This window comes from Pteronotus mesoamericanus, unplaced genomic scaffold, assembly GCF_021234165.1.
Source record: "Pteronotus mesoamericanus isolate MK-2021 breed Mesoamerican mustached bat unplaced genomic scaffold, CSHL_Meso_final scaffold_12, whole genome shotgun sequence".
NCBI classification, from domain to species: domain Eukaryota; kingdom Metazoa; phylum Chordata; class Mammalia; order Chiroptera; family Mormoopidae; genus Pteronotus; species Pteronotus mesoamericanus.
In genome coordinates, this window is record NW_026555303.1 from 11926270 (window position 1) to 11941928 (window position 15659).

General features: G+C 37.0%; 1 protein-coding gene across 1 annotated transcript in view; it reads left to right on the plus strand.

Annotated features, from left to right (window-relative positions):
* AFF2 (ALF transcription elongation factor 2) overlaps positions 1-15659 on the plus strand; it is a 640196-nt gene that overhangs the window by 378336 nt on the left and 246201 nt on the right. Inside the window, exon 7 of the mRNA XM_054587889.1 lies at positions 15295-15391. Within this exon, the coding sequence (XP_054443864.1) occupies positions 15295-15391 (97 nt within the window). The remainder of the gene's footprint in view (positions 1-15294; positions 15392-15659) is intronic.

Sequence of the window (15659 nt, forward strand, 5' to 3'; positions counted from 1 at the left end):
ACCTAAATAATCAGTTTTGACTATTCTGTCTATACAATCTGAAACAATATGTGAATTCTTTATGCATTAGCATAAAAGAAATCCTATCTGCTTTGTCAATTCAGGTAAACAACCTTTCTCCAAAACTTTTCTCTAGAAATGGGTTTCAGAAACAGTTTAAAGCATTCCAAGATCAAGTGCTATGTTATCAGTGGCTGAGAATTTGCAGTGCCTCAGACCTAGCTAAAAATGGGTTCTTGCCCCCATTGAGTTTAATGTAAGGCACAATGGCTTCAGCGGGCATGAGTTACAGTTCAATAAAATGAACTTAAAATTTCAGTTGTTTTGAAGTGTTTTCTTAGATAGAGATTAATGGACCAGTTCAATAAAGGAGTTCCTTACTTCTTTAACAATGAGGAGCTGATGTAAAGAGATAAGTAATGAAGTACCCTCTATTATTGGGAGGTATTTTGGAGGTAACCACAAGGGTTTTTTTTCTCTCTAATTAACTGTGATTACTCTAAGAACCTGAAAGAAGGCTGAAAGGGACAACCACCAAAAGAAGGTTTCGTGGCAAGAAATCTGCCTTTCATCACCACTTGGGAATGGAGCTAACCATGTCTTTCTTCAGAGAGAAAGGTGGGACACTAGAGACACTCCTTCTGCCAGATAGCAAAGGTTCTCAGAGCCATGGGATAATGAAGAGACATTGATCAATATGGTAGGCAGCCTCATGTGGAGGAGTGTGTGTATATTTTGGAGTGTGGCAGAATTTGTAATATAAATTCAGTGCCCTCAGACAGGCTAAGAAGACCTTGGATATCAGTATCATCAATGTCCCAATTTAGCTCATTCTAATTCTGACATGTTTCTAGAATCTGGTCCCTTCTTTTATCCATCTTGACTATTTTATACCCTGACCCAGACCACTAGCCTCTGTTACCTGGACTAAATATGGTGGTGGTTTAACCAGTTTTCTTTCTACCCCCTTTCTCCAGTCAATCTATAGTCTTTGCTCCCAGAGGGCTCTACCTCTCACTCTTCATGTCCATCCACTGCTTAAGAATTTTGATTGTTTCCATTCCCATTATTCTTTAGAAAAAGAATACCCAATCCCACCCTATCCTGTCTCCTTAGACTCATCACCTTTCACTACTGCCTACAGATAGTATATTCCAGCCAGACCAAGCATCCTGCCTTTACTGAAACCTTAAGTATTTTGGTATCTCTGTTTGTTCTCCTCATGCATATCTTTTCTTTCTTTTTCTCCTGGCAGTTAATTCTGCCTTGAAGACATTGATCAAAAGTCACTGGTTCTGGTTATCCATCATCAGACTCCTCAAGTAAACGTAGACATTTTTTCTTTGAGTCTCTTCTTGCAGGCTTCTAACATTGAATTTACAACATCGGGTTGTGAATGTTTGTTTATAAAGTCTTTTTTAATTAAAGATTTTATTTCTTTATTTTTAGAGAGATGGGAAGGGAGGGAGAAAGAGAGGGAAATAATCATCAATGTGTGGTTGCCTCTTGAACACCCCCAATGGAGGCCTGGCCTTAACCCAGGCATGTGCCCTGACTGGAAATTGAAATTGCACCCCTTTGGTTCACAAGCCAGCACTCAATCTACTTAGCAACACCATCCAGGACCTTTTATGAAGTCTTTATCCTTGCTAAAATTCAAGCTTGTTAGGGAAAGGGACTACATCATGCTCATATGTGCTTCTCCAGGGTCAAGCACAGTCATGGCATATAATAATGATAGCAGCAGTATTATTGAGTGCTTACCAATGATTTTATATACCAATTCTCATTTAATCATCACACCAAACTTTTAAAATAGGCACTGTTATTGGCTTCATTTTACAGATTAGAAAACTGAAGGTATGATAAGCGAAGTGACTTGCCAAAACCCACACTTAGAAAGTTTTAAACTTGGAGCTTAAATTCAGCACAGCCAAATTTCAAAACCCATGCTCTTAAGTGCTGCAATATTATTTCATCCACAAATATCAGGCCTAGTAAATGGTCTTGAATAAATCCTTATTACTCTACTTGTATGATTTTCCCTATTGCTCACTGTGACTCAAAGGAAATTCATTGAAGATTCTTGCACAATGCTACTGAAGTATGCAATATCAATTATCAAGGTTCATGCTTAGTATTTTTTTAAGGCAAAAGATTCTTTTCCCTTTGGAATTATCCCAACACTTGTTTTCAGTTCAAGTTGGTCTGCTGGGGTATGGTCTTGGGAAATCCACTCTTAGATGTTTTCACACACACACACACACACACACACACACACACACACACACATATATAACTGAGAAATGATCAATAGTCTTTTAGTATATGTAATATTCTTGAAAGCCATCTGAATTCTATTAGGCAGCTTGTCCTTTGCATGATAACTTGAGTTTCCACATTGGGAAAATATTACATAACCCAGAGAAATATACCAAGAAAACAAAAATCTAATTAAAAATAATGACTGTGGAGCAGAAAATTGGTATTGTGCTGAATTTATGTGATCTATTCTAAGGAAGTCCAATGTTGAAGAGGTGACAGTTTGATACAAGTCAACAGACATATACACCAAGGTTCCTACTATTATTTTTCTTTTATGTATGCAATATAGGTATAAATCCATATATACCACACTGACTCTACATAAAGTGTATTTAGTCTTTTCTTCTTTTTTTCCCTACTGTTGCCTTTATGTACTCACCACTCTGGCATATATATGCATATATATATATATATATATATATATATATATATATATATATATATATATATAATTTGCAATTTCTCAAATCTCTGAAATAGATATCATTTTTTTCCCATTGCACACAGGAGTGAACTGACATCCAGAGAGGTTGAGTTACTTAAATTCAGGTTTTCTAACTAAATCATATGCAATATCTATGGAGCCACAATTACCTCCAAATCATACTACTTGTCTTAATGGGGTTTTTCACATTCTGTTTCTCTAATCCCTGGGGCACTCCACAGGTCCCTCCTAACCTGGTTGTGACAAAAGAAACAAAACAAACAAAAAAGAAAAAATGCCAACACACCACTGATTTTATCTCTTTTTTTTATTTTGGGATTCCTTATAAGTTTTCATCTGGTAGGGAGAGTATTCTTGAGTTTAAGAGAATTCAAAAGCCATTGATTGGCTTAAAGCAGCAGGGGTTGGCAAACATTTTTATATAAAGACTAAGATAGTAAATATTTCAGGCTTTCTGGGCCATATATTCTGTTACAACTACTGAACTCAACCATTGTAGCACAAAAACATAACCAATATGTAAATTATGGGCATGCCTGTGTTCCAATACAACTTCATGGATAATGAAATTTGAATACCATATATTTTTCACATGTTTTGAAATATATTCTTTGAGCATTTTTTCAGACATTTAAATCATTCTTAGCTCACAGGCAGTTCAAGAACAGAGAGGGAGAACTTATTTAGTCTGAGGGCCTCAGTTTGATGATTCCTAGACTAAAGGAACTCCAAATTCTTTCACTAATTAATCAAAGTAACCTTATGATATCCCCATTTCTGAAACCTCTAGACAGCCATCGGCTACAGAAGACACTCCTTCTCTGGTATGCACATCTATGGCAAGGCACACAATCTAGTTTTGACCAGGCTGAAGGACCACTGGGTGGTACTTAGCTAGACCCTCTAGATCTAGGTAAGTACCCGTTAGATCTTGGAAGTTTATTCCTACAGAATACAGTCTAGATCTTCAGACTGTTTGTCACTGCCACACCCCTCAGATTGGAATTTTTCATGATCCAAGGTGGGTGATCATGGAATCAGACTTTTCAGTTAAAAACTTGAGAAAAGGAAATGTAGCTCCTCCTGAGAAAAAGCCTGCCTATATTTACTTCAGGGAAACAGAATGAATGCTTTGAAAAGTATCACCACCTCTTCCTCATCACCTGACTTACTACCAACAAATGATTCAATGCTGCAGAGAACACAAAGCACTAGGTAAGAAAATATGTAACTCCCTGAGTAATTCTAAACCCGTCATGTTTCATTCCTCCTAGCCTCATTTATGAAGATGATGTGCTCTTTAAGGAGTCAATAGAGCTAAGTTACTATTCTAGAAGAGAGCCAACAGTAAGACACTGTGTGATGAGAAGGCACAAGCCTTGAGGAATTCCACAAACTAAAGTGCTCAGCCCAGCTCAGGTTTGTTATTCAACTGGAGCCATAAAAACTTACTGTGATTGTCATCAGCTCTGGCTACTTATGAAGAAAATGATAATTTAAATGAGTCTCCTGAAGACCCCAAAATAATTAAGACAGAAGCTATGGCTCCTAATTTTTTATTTAGAGCCTAAAACGTGAGTGAAACAACCTCACCTGCACAATGATAGAAGCACTGTCTATATCTCCAACAGCATTCGATGTCTATCTTCCCAGAGTAGATTATAAAAAACAAGGCTTAGACTTCCACATGAAAGCTACAATAAAGCACAGGAAAATTCCCAACTGGCAGAACTTTCTAACAATTAATGTTACTGAACAATATAAATGTACTGCCTTCTATCCATCAGACAATGGCTTATGGCTATATGTGGGGGATGTTTCAGCTATTAGGTGACAAGGTGAAATAGATAACACAGGTACTTCCAACTTTAAGATCCAGGGTTGATCTGAGTATCAGTCACCTATATTGCAGTTATTTTCATAGATACCTGGAATCTCAAATCCAGCCAGTATCAAGTGGCGCACCTGATAACTTATCTGCCCAGAAGGCCATCATTTTGTAATTCACAAAAAAGCACTGTGTAGACTTGCAGCCTAAACATTCATGGTTCTGAAGGTTGCTTCTGAGCAAAGGTTCTGGATCAACTAACAGCGTCTGAAACCCAGTCTTATATACAAAGGTCAGAACCAGCTATGTATTGGAACTACCTCCTAAGAGTAACTGGCCAAAAGACAAGGTACACAAGGTAAGCACAACTTCCAGTGGGAGCCACCCTTAGCCTATTTCTCTGAATCTGCAGATAGCTCCATGTTTATAAGTAGTAGAACATTAGGACATTCTCTCTCTCTCTCTTTTTTTTTTTTTTTTTTTTTTTTTTGCAATTCTCACTTGAAATTGTCTCTGTGTTTCCTCTTACAACACGCTTTTAAAACTTTGGGGTATTTTTTAAAGATTTTATTTATTTTTAGAGAGAAGGGATGGGAGGGAGAATGAGAGGGAGAGAAACATAGATGTGTGGTTGCCTCTCACATGTCCCCAACTGGAGACCTGACCAGCAACCCAGACATGCACCCCAACTGGGAATCAAACTAGTGACACTTTGGCTTGTAGGCCAGCACTCAATCCACTGAGCCACACCATCCAGGGCAAAACTTCAGGATATTTTAAGTGCTCTAAGAGGATCTCAAGAGAGTCAAAACAGTCATGATGGGTTTAGGCCTTGGTATAAGAATAAATTCAAGCCCTGAAACTTTCAAAACCCTTTAAGGACCTCAGAATCTCTCTTCATCTGGTCAGGGGCTTCCAATGATATTTGTTACATGATACCTCTGCTGGTCTTTGAGTCACCACCACAGCCCTTTAAAAATTATTGTTTCAACCTCTATAGCACCATTTCTTGGGTAATAATAATGATAACAATAATAGCAATAATAACCAATAAGAAAACAGCAGCTGCATGTATTTACTCCTAAACAGTTTATATGAACTTTATTTTTATAATCCTTCCAAAAATTACCCAAAATAGCTACTATTGTACATTTTAACATGTGTGAAAATTGAGATTCAAAAAGTTTTATTATCTAGTTCAAGAGAGCATACCTATTAGAAAATCCTGTATTCAAACTCAGGTCTGCCTGGCTCTCAAGCCTTTTCTCTTAAAACCTTGCTGCTGCAACTGAAGGCTTTATTTCCATAGAAACTTCTGTGCTAATGTTTTCATCCTTCTATTTTTTCCTCTTCAAAATAACCTAAGTGTTCTACTATGTGAAGTAGCAAGGTTTATGGTTAAAGTCACATGGGCCTGTCACTTCATCCCTAGGATTTCCCAGTGGAAAGAGCCCTCTGAGGACACCAGTTGCAACTTGAGACCTAGAGAGCTAGAGATAAAGAAGATCCAGGGAAAAAACTCTCCCTTCTCCAATGCCTATAGTTTTCTTTTTGTTTATTCTATCTCATCTGCCCCAATTTTTTTTAATAGGAGCTTTTATAGGATCATCTCTTTATGGCAAGGAATTAGTTTTGTTGACACAGTTTTCTGAAATATTTTACTTCTCAATACTATAGAAATTATAAATGATAGTAAAAATAAAAGCAGAGAGTTCTCACACAAAGACATTGTGGATGATTAGGTCCTGAAAAAATACCTCAACTCTCTCAGGACATCTACTTTGTTCTGTTTTCATATAATTTAAAAGTAGAAGAATAGGTATTCAGAGATTCAAGATGACAGAGTACGAGTAAGTGAAAGTCACACTGACCTCCTCTCAGGACCAATATGGAGTGAAAACTAAATTGTGGAGAAATCATCTATAAAAAACAACTGAACAATAGCAAGAGAGGAGCCTTGAAACCTCAGACAGACAGAGGAATCATCTTTGACACAGTCTAACTGGTAAGGAGTTCGGTAGAGGCTCGAGAATGTGCACTAGGTGTTCACGGGTGGTAGCATCAGAGTGATATTACAATGGCCAGTTGGACCATCCTGAGAAGAGAAGGGTCTAAACCATAAGTGGGGATCTCTAGCCTAAAGCACCGGAGCTCAAAAAGCACACAGATAACAGCAAGGTGTGAAAAGCTGCAGGGGGCTCTCTGACAGAGACAGGTGGCTGGAGAATCAAGGAGTCATTTAAAGGGTCAAAGCAAAAATTTGTAGTGGCAGCTACTACCCTGGGCTCTGTCAGAGGTGAGGGCAGAGTGGAATAGAGACACCTGAGGAGAGAATGGGGAAGGAGGCTTTGCAGAGAGGACTGAGAAAGTGGCCAGAGTGGTTCTTGTGTTGACTCAGCACCCATTCTGCATCTGCCATGTTGCTTAGGCAGACCACTCTCCTAAGTGGCACCAGCGTGAAAGCACACAATAGCCCTGACCCTAGGAGGCTGGGGCCTGGTGTTGGACAAGCCTGACTGTTGAGTACAGACAAGCAATCACAGATAGTAGATCCCTGGATAAAGGGGATGCAGAGTGGTCTAGAGATGCTTGCGGACAGTCTGGTGACAGAGGTGTTGGGGAGAGAACTGAGGGAATAGCCAGAAGAATCCCAGTGCTGACACTGCACCCATACAGTAGCAGACATCTTGCTCAGGCAGACCACTCCCCTGAGTGGAAGAAGCATGAAAGGACACAAAATACCCCACCCTTAGAATGAATTCGGCCGGGCCCTGACTGCTGAGAGCAGAGTGACTAGATTGACAACTGGAGGTGACAGACACATGCAGTAGCTTCCGGGAAGACTCTTAAAGACTGTCTAAGGTCAAACGGGGGTCAAGAGCTGACATCATCAGAGGCAGATCCAGGAAGAAAAAAAAAAAAAAAAAGAAAGTGGTCTCCGATGATAGAAGTTCACACCACAAAGTCAGGAAGTCAAGACAGATCAATTTAAGAAGCAGAAGCAAAAAAGAAGAGTCACTAATAGGAGAAAAAGAAACACCCCCAACCAAGAGATAGGAGGAGTCCCTAAAAAGAGAACTAAATGAAATAGAGTCAAGTAAATTATCAGATATTGAGTTCAAAACAACAGTTCTAAAGAAGCTCAGCGAGCTGAAAGAGAATTACTAAAAATCAGAGGGAAACTATGAAAAACTTATTGCAAACTATATCACCATAAAAAAAGACATAGCAAACATCAATAAGAGGCCAGAGGATATAAAGAATACAATTTCTGAATAGAAGAATGCAGTAGAAGTAATTAAAAGCAGACTCCATGAAGCAGACGATCTAATCAGTGAGCTGGATAGCAAGATAGAAAAAAGTTCCCAGAAAGATCAAGAAAATGAAAAAAAGACTAAAAAAGAATGAAGAGGCATTTAGGGAAATGCAGGACAACCTGAAACATAATACTATCCATATAATAGGGATATCAGTAGGAGAAGAAGAGGAGGAAGGGATAGAGAACCTATTTGAAAAAGTGATGCTGGAAAACTTTCTTAAATGGAGGAGAGAAAAAGGTCACCCAAGTCCAGGAAGGACAGTCCCATTCAAGAGGAACACAAGGAGTCCAACTCCAAGACACACCACAATCAAAATGACAAATATCAAAGACAAACAGAGAATCCTAAAGGCAGCAAGAGAGAAAGAGGTAGAAATACACAAGGGAACCTTGATACAGCAAGAAGCTTACTTATTAACAGAAACAGTACAAGCCAGAAGGGAGGGGCAAGAAATATTTGAAGTACTGAAAAGCAAGGGATTGGAGCCAAGACTACACTACCCAGCAAGGCTCTCAGTTAAAATGGAAGGTGGAATAAGGAGTTTCCCAGACAAAAAAGCTTAAAAGAATACATTTCCACCAAAAAGCACTACAAGATATGCTGAAGGGACTGATTTAAGAAGATGAAGGAAAAGAGTAAGAAAGAGAACACAGATACAAAATGAAAAAAAAATACCTTTCAATAATAATATTTAATGTAAATGGATTAAATGCCCCAATCAAAATACATAGGGAAGCTGAGTGGATAAGAAAACATGACACACACATATGCTTCCTGTAAGAGACCCGCCTCAGAACAAACGATCTACACAGATTCAAAGTAAAGGGATGAAAAAAAAAAAATCCAAGCAAAGTGACAGGAAAAAAAAAAAGCAGGGGTAGCAATACTTATATCAGACAAAAGAGACTTCAAAACAAAGCCTATAAAAAGACAACCAGAAGGACACATCATAATACACAAAGAAAGATTCCATAAAGAAGACATAAATAAACATTGTAAACGTATATGCACCCAATATAGGAGCACCCCAATATATAAGACAAATCTTGGAGGACTTCAAGAAAGATATAAACAGTAACACAGTGATAGCAGGTGATTTTAACACCCCACTGACAAAAATGGATAGATCTTCCAATCAAAACTTCAACAAGGATATTTTTCAGCTGAGCGATGCTTTAGATCAAATGGAGTTAAATGGCATATATAAAACCTTTCATTCCAAAGAACCAAAATACACATTCTTTTCAAATGCACATGGAACATTTTCAAAGATAGACCACATGATCGGACACAAAACAAGCTTCAACAAATTGAGGAAAATCGAAATCATAATAAGCCTTTTCTCAGACAACAAGCTCTTGAAACTGGAAACCAACCTCAAGGAAAAAAACTAAAAAATATTCAAACTCATGGAGAGTGAATAGCATGCTATTAAACAATGAATGTGTCGATAATGAGATCAAAGAATACATTTAAAGTCTCTGGAAACAAATGAACACACAACAGTCTAAAACCTATGGGACAGAGAGAAGTCAGTCCTGACAGGGAAGTTCATAGCAATACAGGCTTACCTAGGAAAGATAGAAAGATTTCAAATAAATGACCTAACCCTTCAGTATCAGTAATGGGAGAAACAACAACAAAGCCCAGAGTAAGAAAAATAAAAGAAATAATCAAGATCAGAGCAGAATTAAATGACATAGAGACTAAAAGAAGAATTAAAAGGAGCAACAAATCCAGGAGCTGGTTCTTTGAAAAGATAAAGAAAATTGACAAGCCTTTAAGCAGACTCATCAAGAAAAAAGGTAGAGGACCCAAATAAATAATATTATAAATTAAAGAGGAAAAATGAGAGCTGACACCAGAGAAATGCAAAAGATTGTAAGAAATTACTATGAACAATTATATGCCAAGAAATATGAAAACATCAATGAAATGCACAAATTTATAGGAAAATACAATCTTCCAACAGTGAATGAAGAAGAAGCAAAAGCCTGAACAGGCTGTTAACAGCTGGGGAAATTGAAAGAGTAATAAAAAAAACTCCTGGCAGAAAAAAACTCCTGGGCCAGACGGTTTCACAGGACAATTTTACAAAACATTTAAGAAAGAGCTAAACCTTGTTCTCAGATTATCCCCCAAAAAATACAAGATGAGGGAAGACTCCTAAACTCTTTTTATGAAGACAGCAACATTCTAATCCCAAAACCAGATAAAGACACAATCAAGAAAGAAAACTACAGGGCAATATCACTCATGAACATAGATGCTAAAATCCTCATCAAAGTATTGGCAAAGCACATCCAGCAACACATTAAAAAGAATACTAACCATGATCAAGTGTGATTGATCCTAGGGATGCAAGGATGGTTCTATATTCACAAATCAATAAACATGATATATCACATAAACAAAAATAAAGTAAAAAATCACATGATCATCTCAATAGATGCCGAAAAAGCATTTGATAGGGCACAGCACCTATTTATGATGAAAACACTCAGCAAAAGGGAATAAAGGGGGCATGCCTCACCATAATAAAGTCTATTTAAGAAAAACTGACAGACAAACTCATACTCAGTGGGCATAAACTAAAACCTTTCCCACTATGATCAGGAGCAAGACAAGGATTTCCACTTTCACCACTTCTATTCAATATAGTATTTGAAGTCCTAGCCACAGTGATAAGACAAGAAAAGATATAAAAAACATCCAAATTGGAAAGAATGAAGTAAAAATATCATTGTTTGCAGATGACACGATAGTGTATATAGAAAACCCCATATACTCCAACAAAAGACTATTTGACCTAATAAATGAACTTGGCAAAACATCAGGATACAAAGTCAATATTTAGATATCAAAGGCATTTTTGTACACCAACAATGAATATCAGAAGTAGAATTCAGGAAGAAAAAATCCCCTTTGCTATAACAACAAGAAAAATAAAGTACCTAGGAATAAATTTAACCAAGGAAGTAAAACACCTGTACGCAGAAAACTATTCCACACTGAAGAAAGAAATTAAGGAAGATGCAAATAAATGGAAGCATATACCGTGTTCATGGATTAGAAGAATTAATGTAATCAAAATGTCCATACTATCCAAATCAATTTATAGATTCAATGCAATCCCTATTTAAATACCAAGGATATATTTCACATACATATAACAAACATTTCAAAAATTTATATGGAACCATAAGTGACCCTGAATATCCGCAGCAATTTTGAGAAAGAAAAACAAAGTAGGAGAGATCACAGTACATGACATCAAACTATATTACAAGGCCACTGTAATCAAGACAGTCTGTTACTGTCACAAGAATAGATACATAGATCAAGGGAACAGAATAGAGAGCCCAGAAATAAATCCATCTCTATAGTCAATTAATATTCATCAAAGGGTGCAGAAGAATAAGATGGAATAAAAAGAGCCTCTTCAACAAATGACATTGGGACAGCTGGACAGCCACATGCAAAATATTGAAATTCGACCACCAACTTACACCATACACAAAGATAAACTCAAGATGGATAAATACCTTACATATAAGCAGCAACACCATAGAATCCTAGAGGAGAACTTAAGCAGGAAACTCTCAAATATCCTACATAGCAATATCCTCACCAATATGTCCCCTAGAGCAAGGGTCATAATGGAAAAAAATAAACAACTGAGACTTCATAAACAATTGGGAGTGCACAGCTAAATAAAACATTAGCAAAATGAAATGGGGGCCAACTGTATGGGAAAATATATTTGCCAATGATACTTGAGACAGGGGTTTGATCTACAAAATACATAAAGAACTCACATGACTCCACTCCAGGAAGACAGACAATCCAATTAAAAAGTGGGTAAAGGACCTAAACAGACACTTCTCCAAGGGCGACACACACAGGGTCCAGAGACACATGAAATGATGCTCATTATCACTAGCCATCAGAGAAATGCAAGTTAAAACTACATGAGATATCTCTTTACAAGGGTCAGAATGGCCATCATAAACAAATCAACAAACAGTGGGTGCTGGTGAGGTTGCTGAGAAAAAGGAACCCGAGTACAGTGTTGGTGGGAATGCAGACTGGTGCAGCTACTGTGGAAAAGTTTGGAATTTCCTCAAAAAGCTAAGAATGTAACTGCCTTTTGACCCAGCAATTCTACTGCTTGGATTATGCCCTAAGAATCCGAAATCAGCTATTCAAAAGAATCTATGCAGCCCAATGTTCATAGCAGCACAATTTACAAAAGCCAAGAGCTGGAAGAAACCTAAGAGCTCATCAGTAAATGTATGGATCAAAAAACCATGGTACATTTACACAATGGAATACTGCAGAGCAAAAAGTAAGATGAAAGAAAGAAAGAAAGAAAGAAAGAAAGAAAGAAAGAAAGAAAGAAAGAAAGAAAGAAAGGAAAGAAGGAAGGAAGGAAGGAAGGAAGGAAGGAAGGAAGGAAGGAAGGAAGGAAGGAAGGAAGGAAAGAAAGAGAAAGAAAGAAAGAAAGAAAGGAAGGAAGGAAGGAAGGAAGGAAGGAAGGAAAGAAGGAAGGAGAAAGGGAAAAAGAAAGAGCTACTATCCTTTGTGACAGCATGGATGGAACTGGAGAACATTATATTAAAGCGTAATAAGCCAAGTGGTGAAAGACAAATACCATATGATCTCACCTATTAGTGGAACCTAATAAGCAAAGCAAGCAGGCAAGGAAAATATGACCAGCAACATTGAAAGAAAGAAGAAACCTAAGGTACAGGAGGGAGGGAGGGAGGGAGGGGGTAGCGGGGAAGGTAAGGGGAAGGGTCAGATCAAGGAACAGGTGTGAAGGGCACATGGGCTAAGCCAAAGTGTGGAGGGATTGAGGGAAGAAGTTGGGGACTGGTTGGGGCAGGGGAGAGTGGTGACAGGTAAACGGAGACAAATGTATTGGAACAATAAAAAAAGAAAACAGAGAATCTATAAAAAATTAATAAAATTAATAAATTTGTAAAAAAAAGTAGAAGAATAAGTATTGTGGCTCTTTTTTAAGATTGCACACACAAGCCTACATTTATATGAACTTTTTTTTTCATATTTTGGGATATCTAGTATGTTCATGGATTTGTCTATGCAATTATAACCTCTTGAAAAGAGATTACCATTTTTCTCCTGAGACTACCTTAACTACAATGGGTTTGAATAGTACTGCTATAATAATTAAATCCAAAATCATTTATAGTCTTACACTTCCCCTAGAATAATGTTCAGCATTAACTATGGAAGGGAACAAAAACAAGTACATGTATATTCAATAATAAAACTTAATAGGTCAGGGACAGAGTGGAAGGAAATGAGTGCCTAACACCTCTAGAGGTAACTAATGGTAGTTTTTCTTTCTAGTTATTTTCTTGACTTGAGTTCACTGGGACTTCAACACATATATCAAACTGTCCTTTATTAACAACCAAATCTATACCAAGCTTTGTTACACCAGGATGTTTAATGAAAATCACTATGTATATCGGCTTTCTATTTGCAGAATTGTACAATTGAGGGTCTTTAATGTCTATCTTAAAATCATAGAGGGTTGATTGGAGAATAAAATAGATGAGTTCCAGCTCTTCACATTCTGGTTCTGGTTGTGGTAGTTCTACAAGAAGAAGAGTAGCTTGAAGACCAGGAACCCATCTCTGGATCCAGCTTTGAGACTCCATGAGACCACTCTGAGTACCATGGCCTCACATTGAAGACTTTGCTTGGGATTACTTGTTAATAATATTAATGATGTACATTATTTCTAACTGTGATGATATACGTCCAGATTAACAATGATGCCCTGCATTAATTTTGTGTTTTCATAAAGCATTTCACAAATAAGAGTTTAATTATGAACCTATTTAACAGATGACAGGCACAGATGAGGCTCATAGACAGTAAATGACTTACCCAAGATATAAGAATATATGATTAGCCAGCAGTTGAATCCAAATATATTGAGTTGAATCCCAATATATCAATACTTTTTTTTGTTTTTGCTGTTGATTTTATTTATTTAATACATTATTCTTTATAATTTATATCCTCTAGAAAAACATTACATATTCTCAAGTTCCAACTGAAGATGGTATGAGTTCCATGTTTTCCTAGTTGTGTGATCAGGATCAAGTTCTTCAGCCTCTCTAAGCTGTGGTATTTCCATTTAGAAACTGTGGCTAAAACAGCATCACTTTCATATGATCCAAATGACTTGTTGCTGGTCAAATAAGTAGCACCTTCTCTGACACAGAAATGGATTCTCTAAATGATAGGAATTGCCAAACACTTGGTTTAAATTAAAACATAGTCATTGCCTACCTGTATTTACACATGGAGAGATGCACACAAGGAAAATAAAGACCTTTATGACCAGAAAGAAAGAGTTCCCACTCAAAGACTGGGGACAAGGTCTAAAGTAGTATTTATTAAATAAAAATATTAACACTAATTTCTCTGTGAAGGTTGTGTATCTGGAATTTTAAGATAATAAATATTCTTCCCTCTGTAGCTCAAATTTGTACAAAGAGCAGGTCACACTGGAATTCATATTCTTGTAGGAAAAAAAGGTTCTGTGTGCACAATAAACAATTTTGAAGATACTATTTCATCACAAAAATTCAGTCCACTATATTTTTAAGGTATCTTGCCTTAGGGAGAAAGATTTCTTATCCACATCATGAGTTCACATTTATTGGATAGAATTTTACAGAAAGAAATCAGTCATATATCAAAAAGTTAGTGACTAGTTATTTTTTGCCCAGATATTTTGTGACCACTAAGCTGACACAATGCAGAAGACACTGAAAGGTAGTGAAAGTTCTTTGGACCTTTTGCCTGCCATCTAGAGAGTCCTAGCAGGCTTTGGCCACAATCTCTGGAGCTAGGGACTGTTATCATACCCTTACCCTTTCATGGGAGACTTGAAGCATCTTTTTCTGTAGATATCCAATGTCACATTCCACCTCCACAGAGACTGATAAGTACATTTATTATAATATATAATAATTTTTATTATTAATAAAATATATAATATATATAAATATATATTAATAAAAATAATAATATATAATAATTTAAGTAGTAAAAATATATAGACTCCAGTCATATCTACAGATGCTGAAATAGTCCTTTTTTCCACTTGATTCAGGAGAAGATAGAGAGGGAAGACTTGTGCAGAGTATGACATAGATACAAGAGCTCAAATATCTTATTAGCTGAAAGAAAGTTGATTCCCTCTGCAGCTTTAACAGAATTGCAGCTATCAGATTGTATCTTCAATATTTTGTCTTCATTGCAAGATGGATCTAAGGATGATTTAGAAAAGACATTTTCTAATGTAAACTACACTCTGCTTTTTTTTGTAGAATGCTTGAGGATGACCTGACGTTGAGCAGTGATGAAGATGATCTTAAACCTCTGAGGTCCTTGACCACTCAGTACACTGCCACTGAGCTATACCAGGTAGAAATATATTGGGCCTTGGTTTGGGACCTAAGAGGTGGAAGCAAATGGAACTTGAATGGTTTTGCCATCCACAAGCTTACTCCCTGCTTCATGTCTGCTCTTTGGTGAGAGAGAATGAAACAAAGATAGGCATAATATTATGGAAGAGGGTGTAATAGCTTGCACTTTCATTAAAACTACAGTAAGGAGATGTTGAGCACTTGAAAACTGCTTTCACCTTCTCCATCTGCTTCCTTCTTGACATACACAGTACTGGTCATCAGTA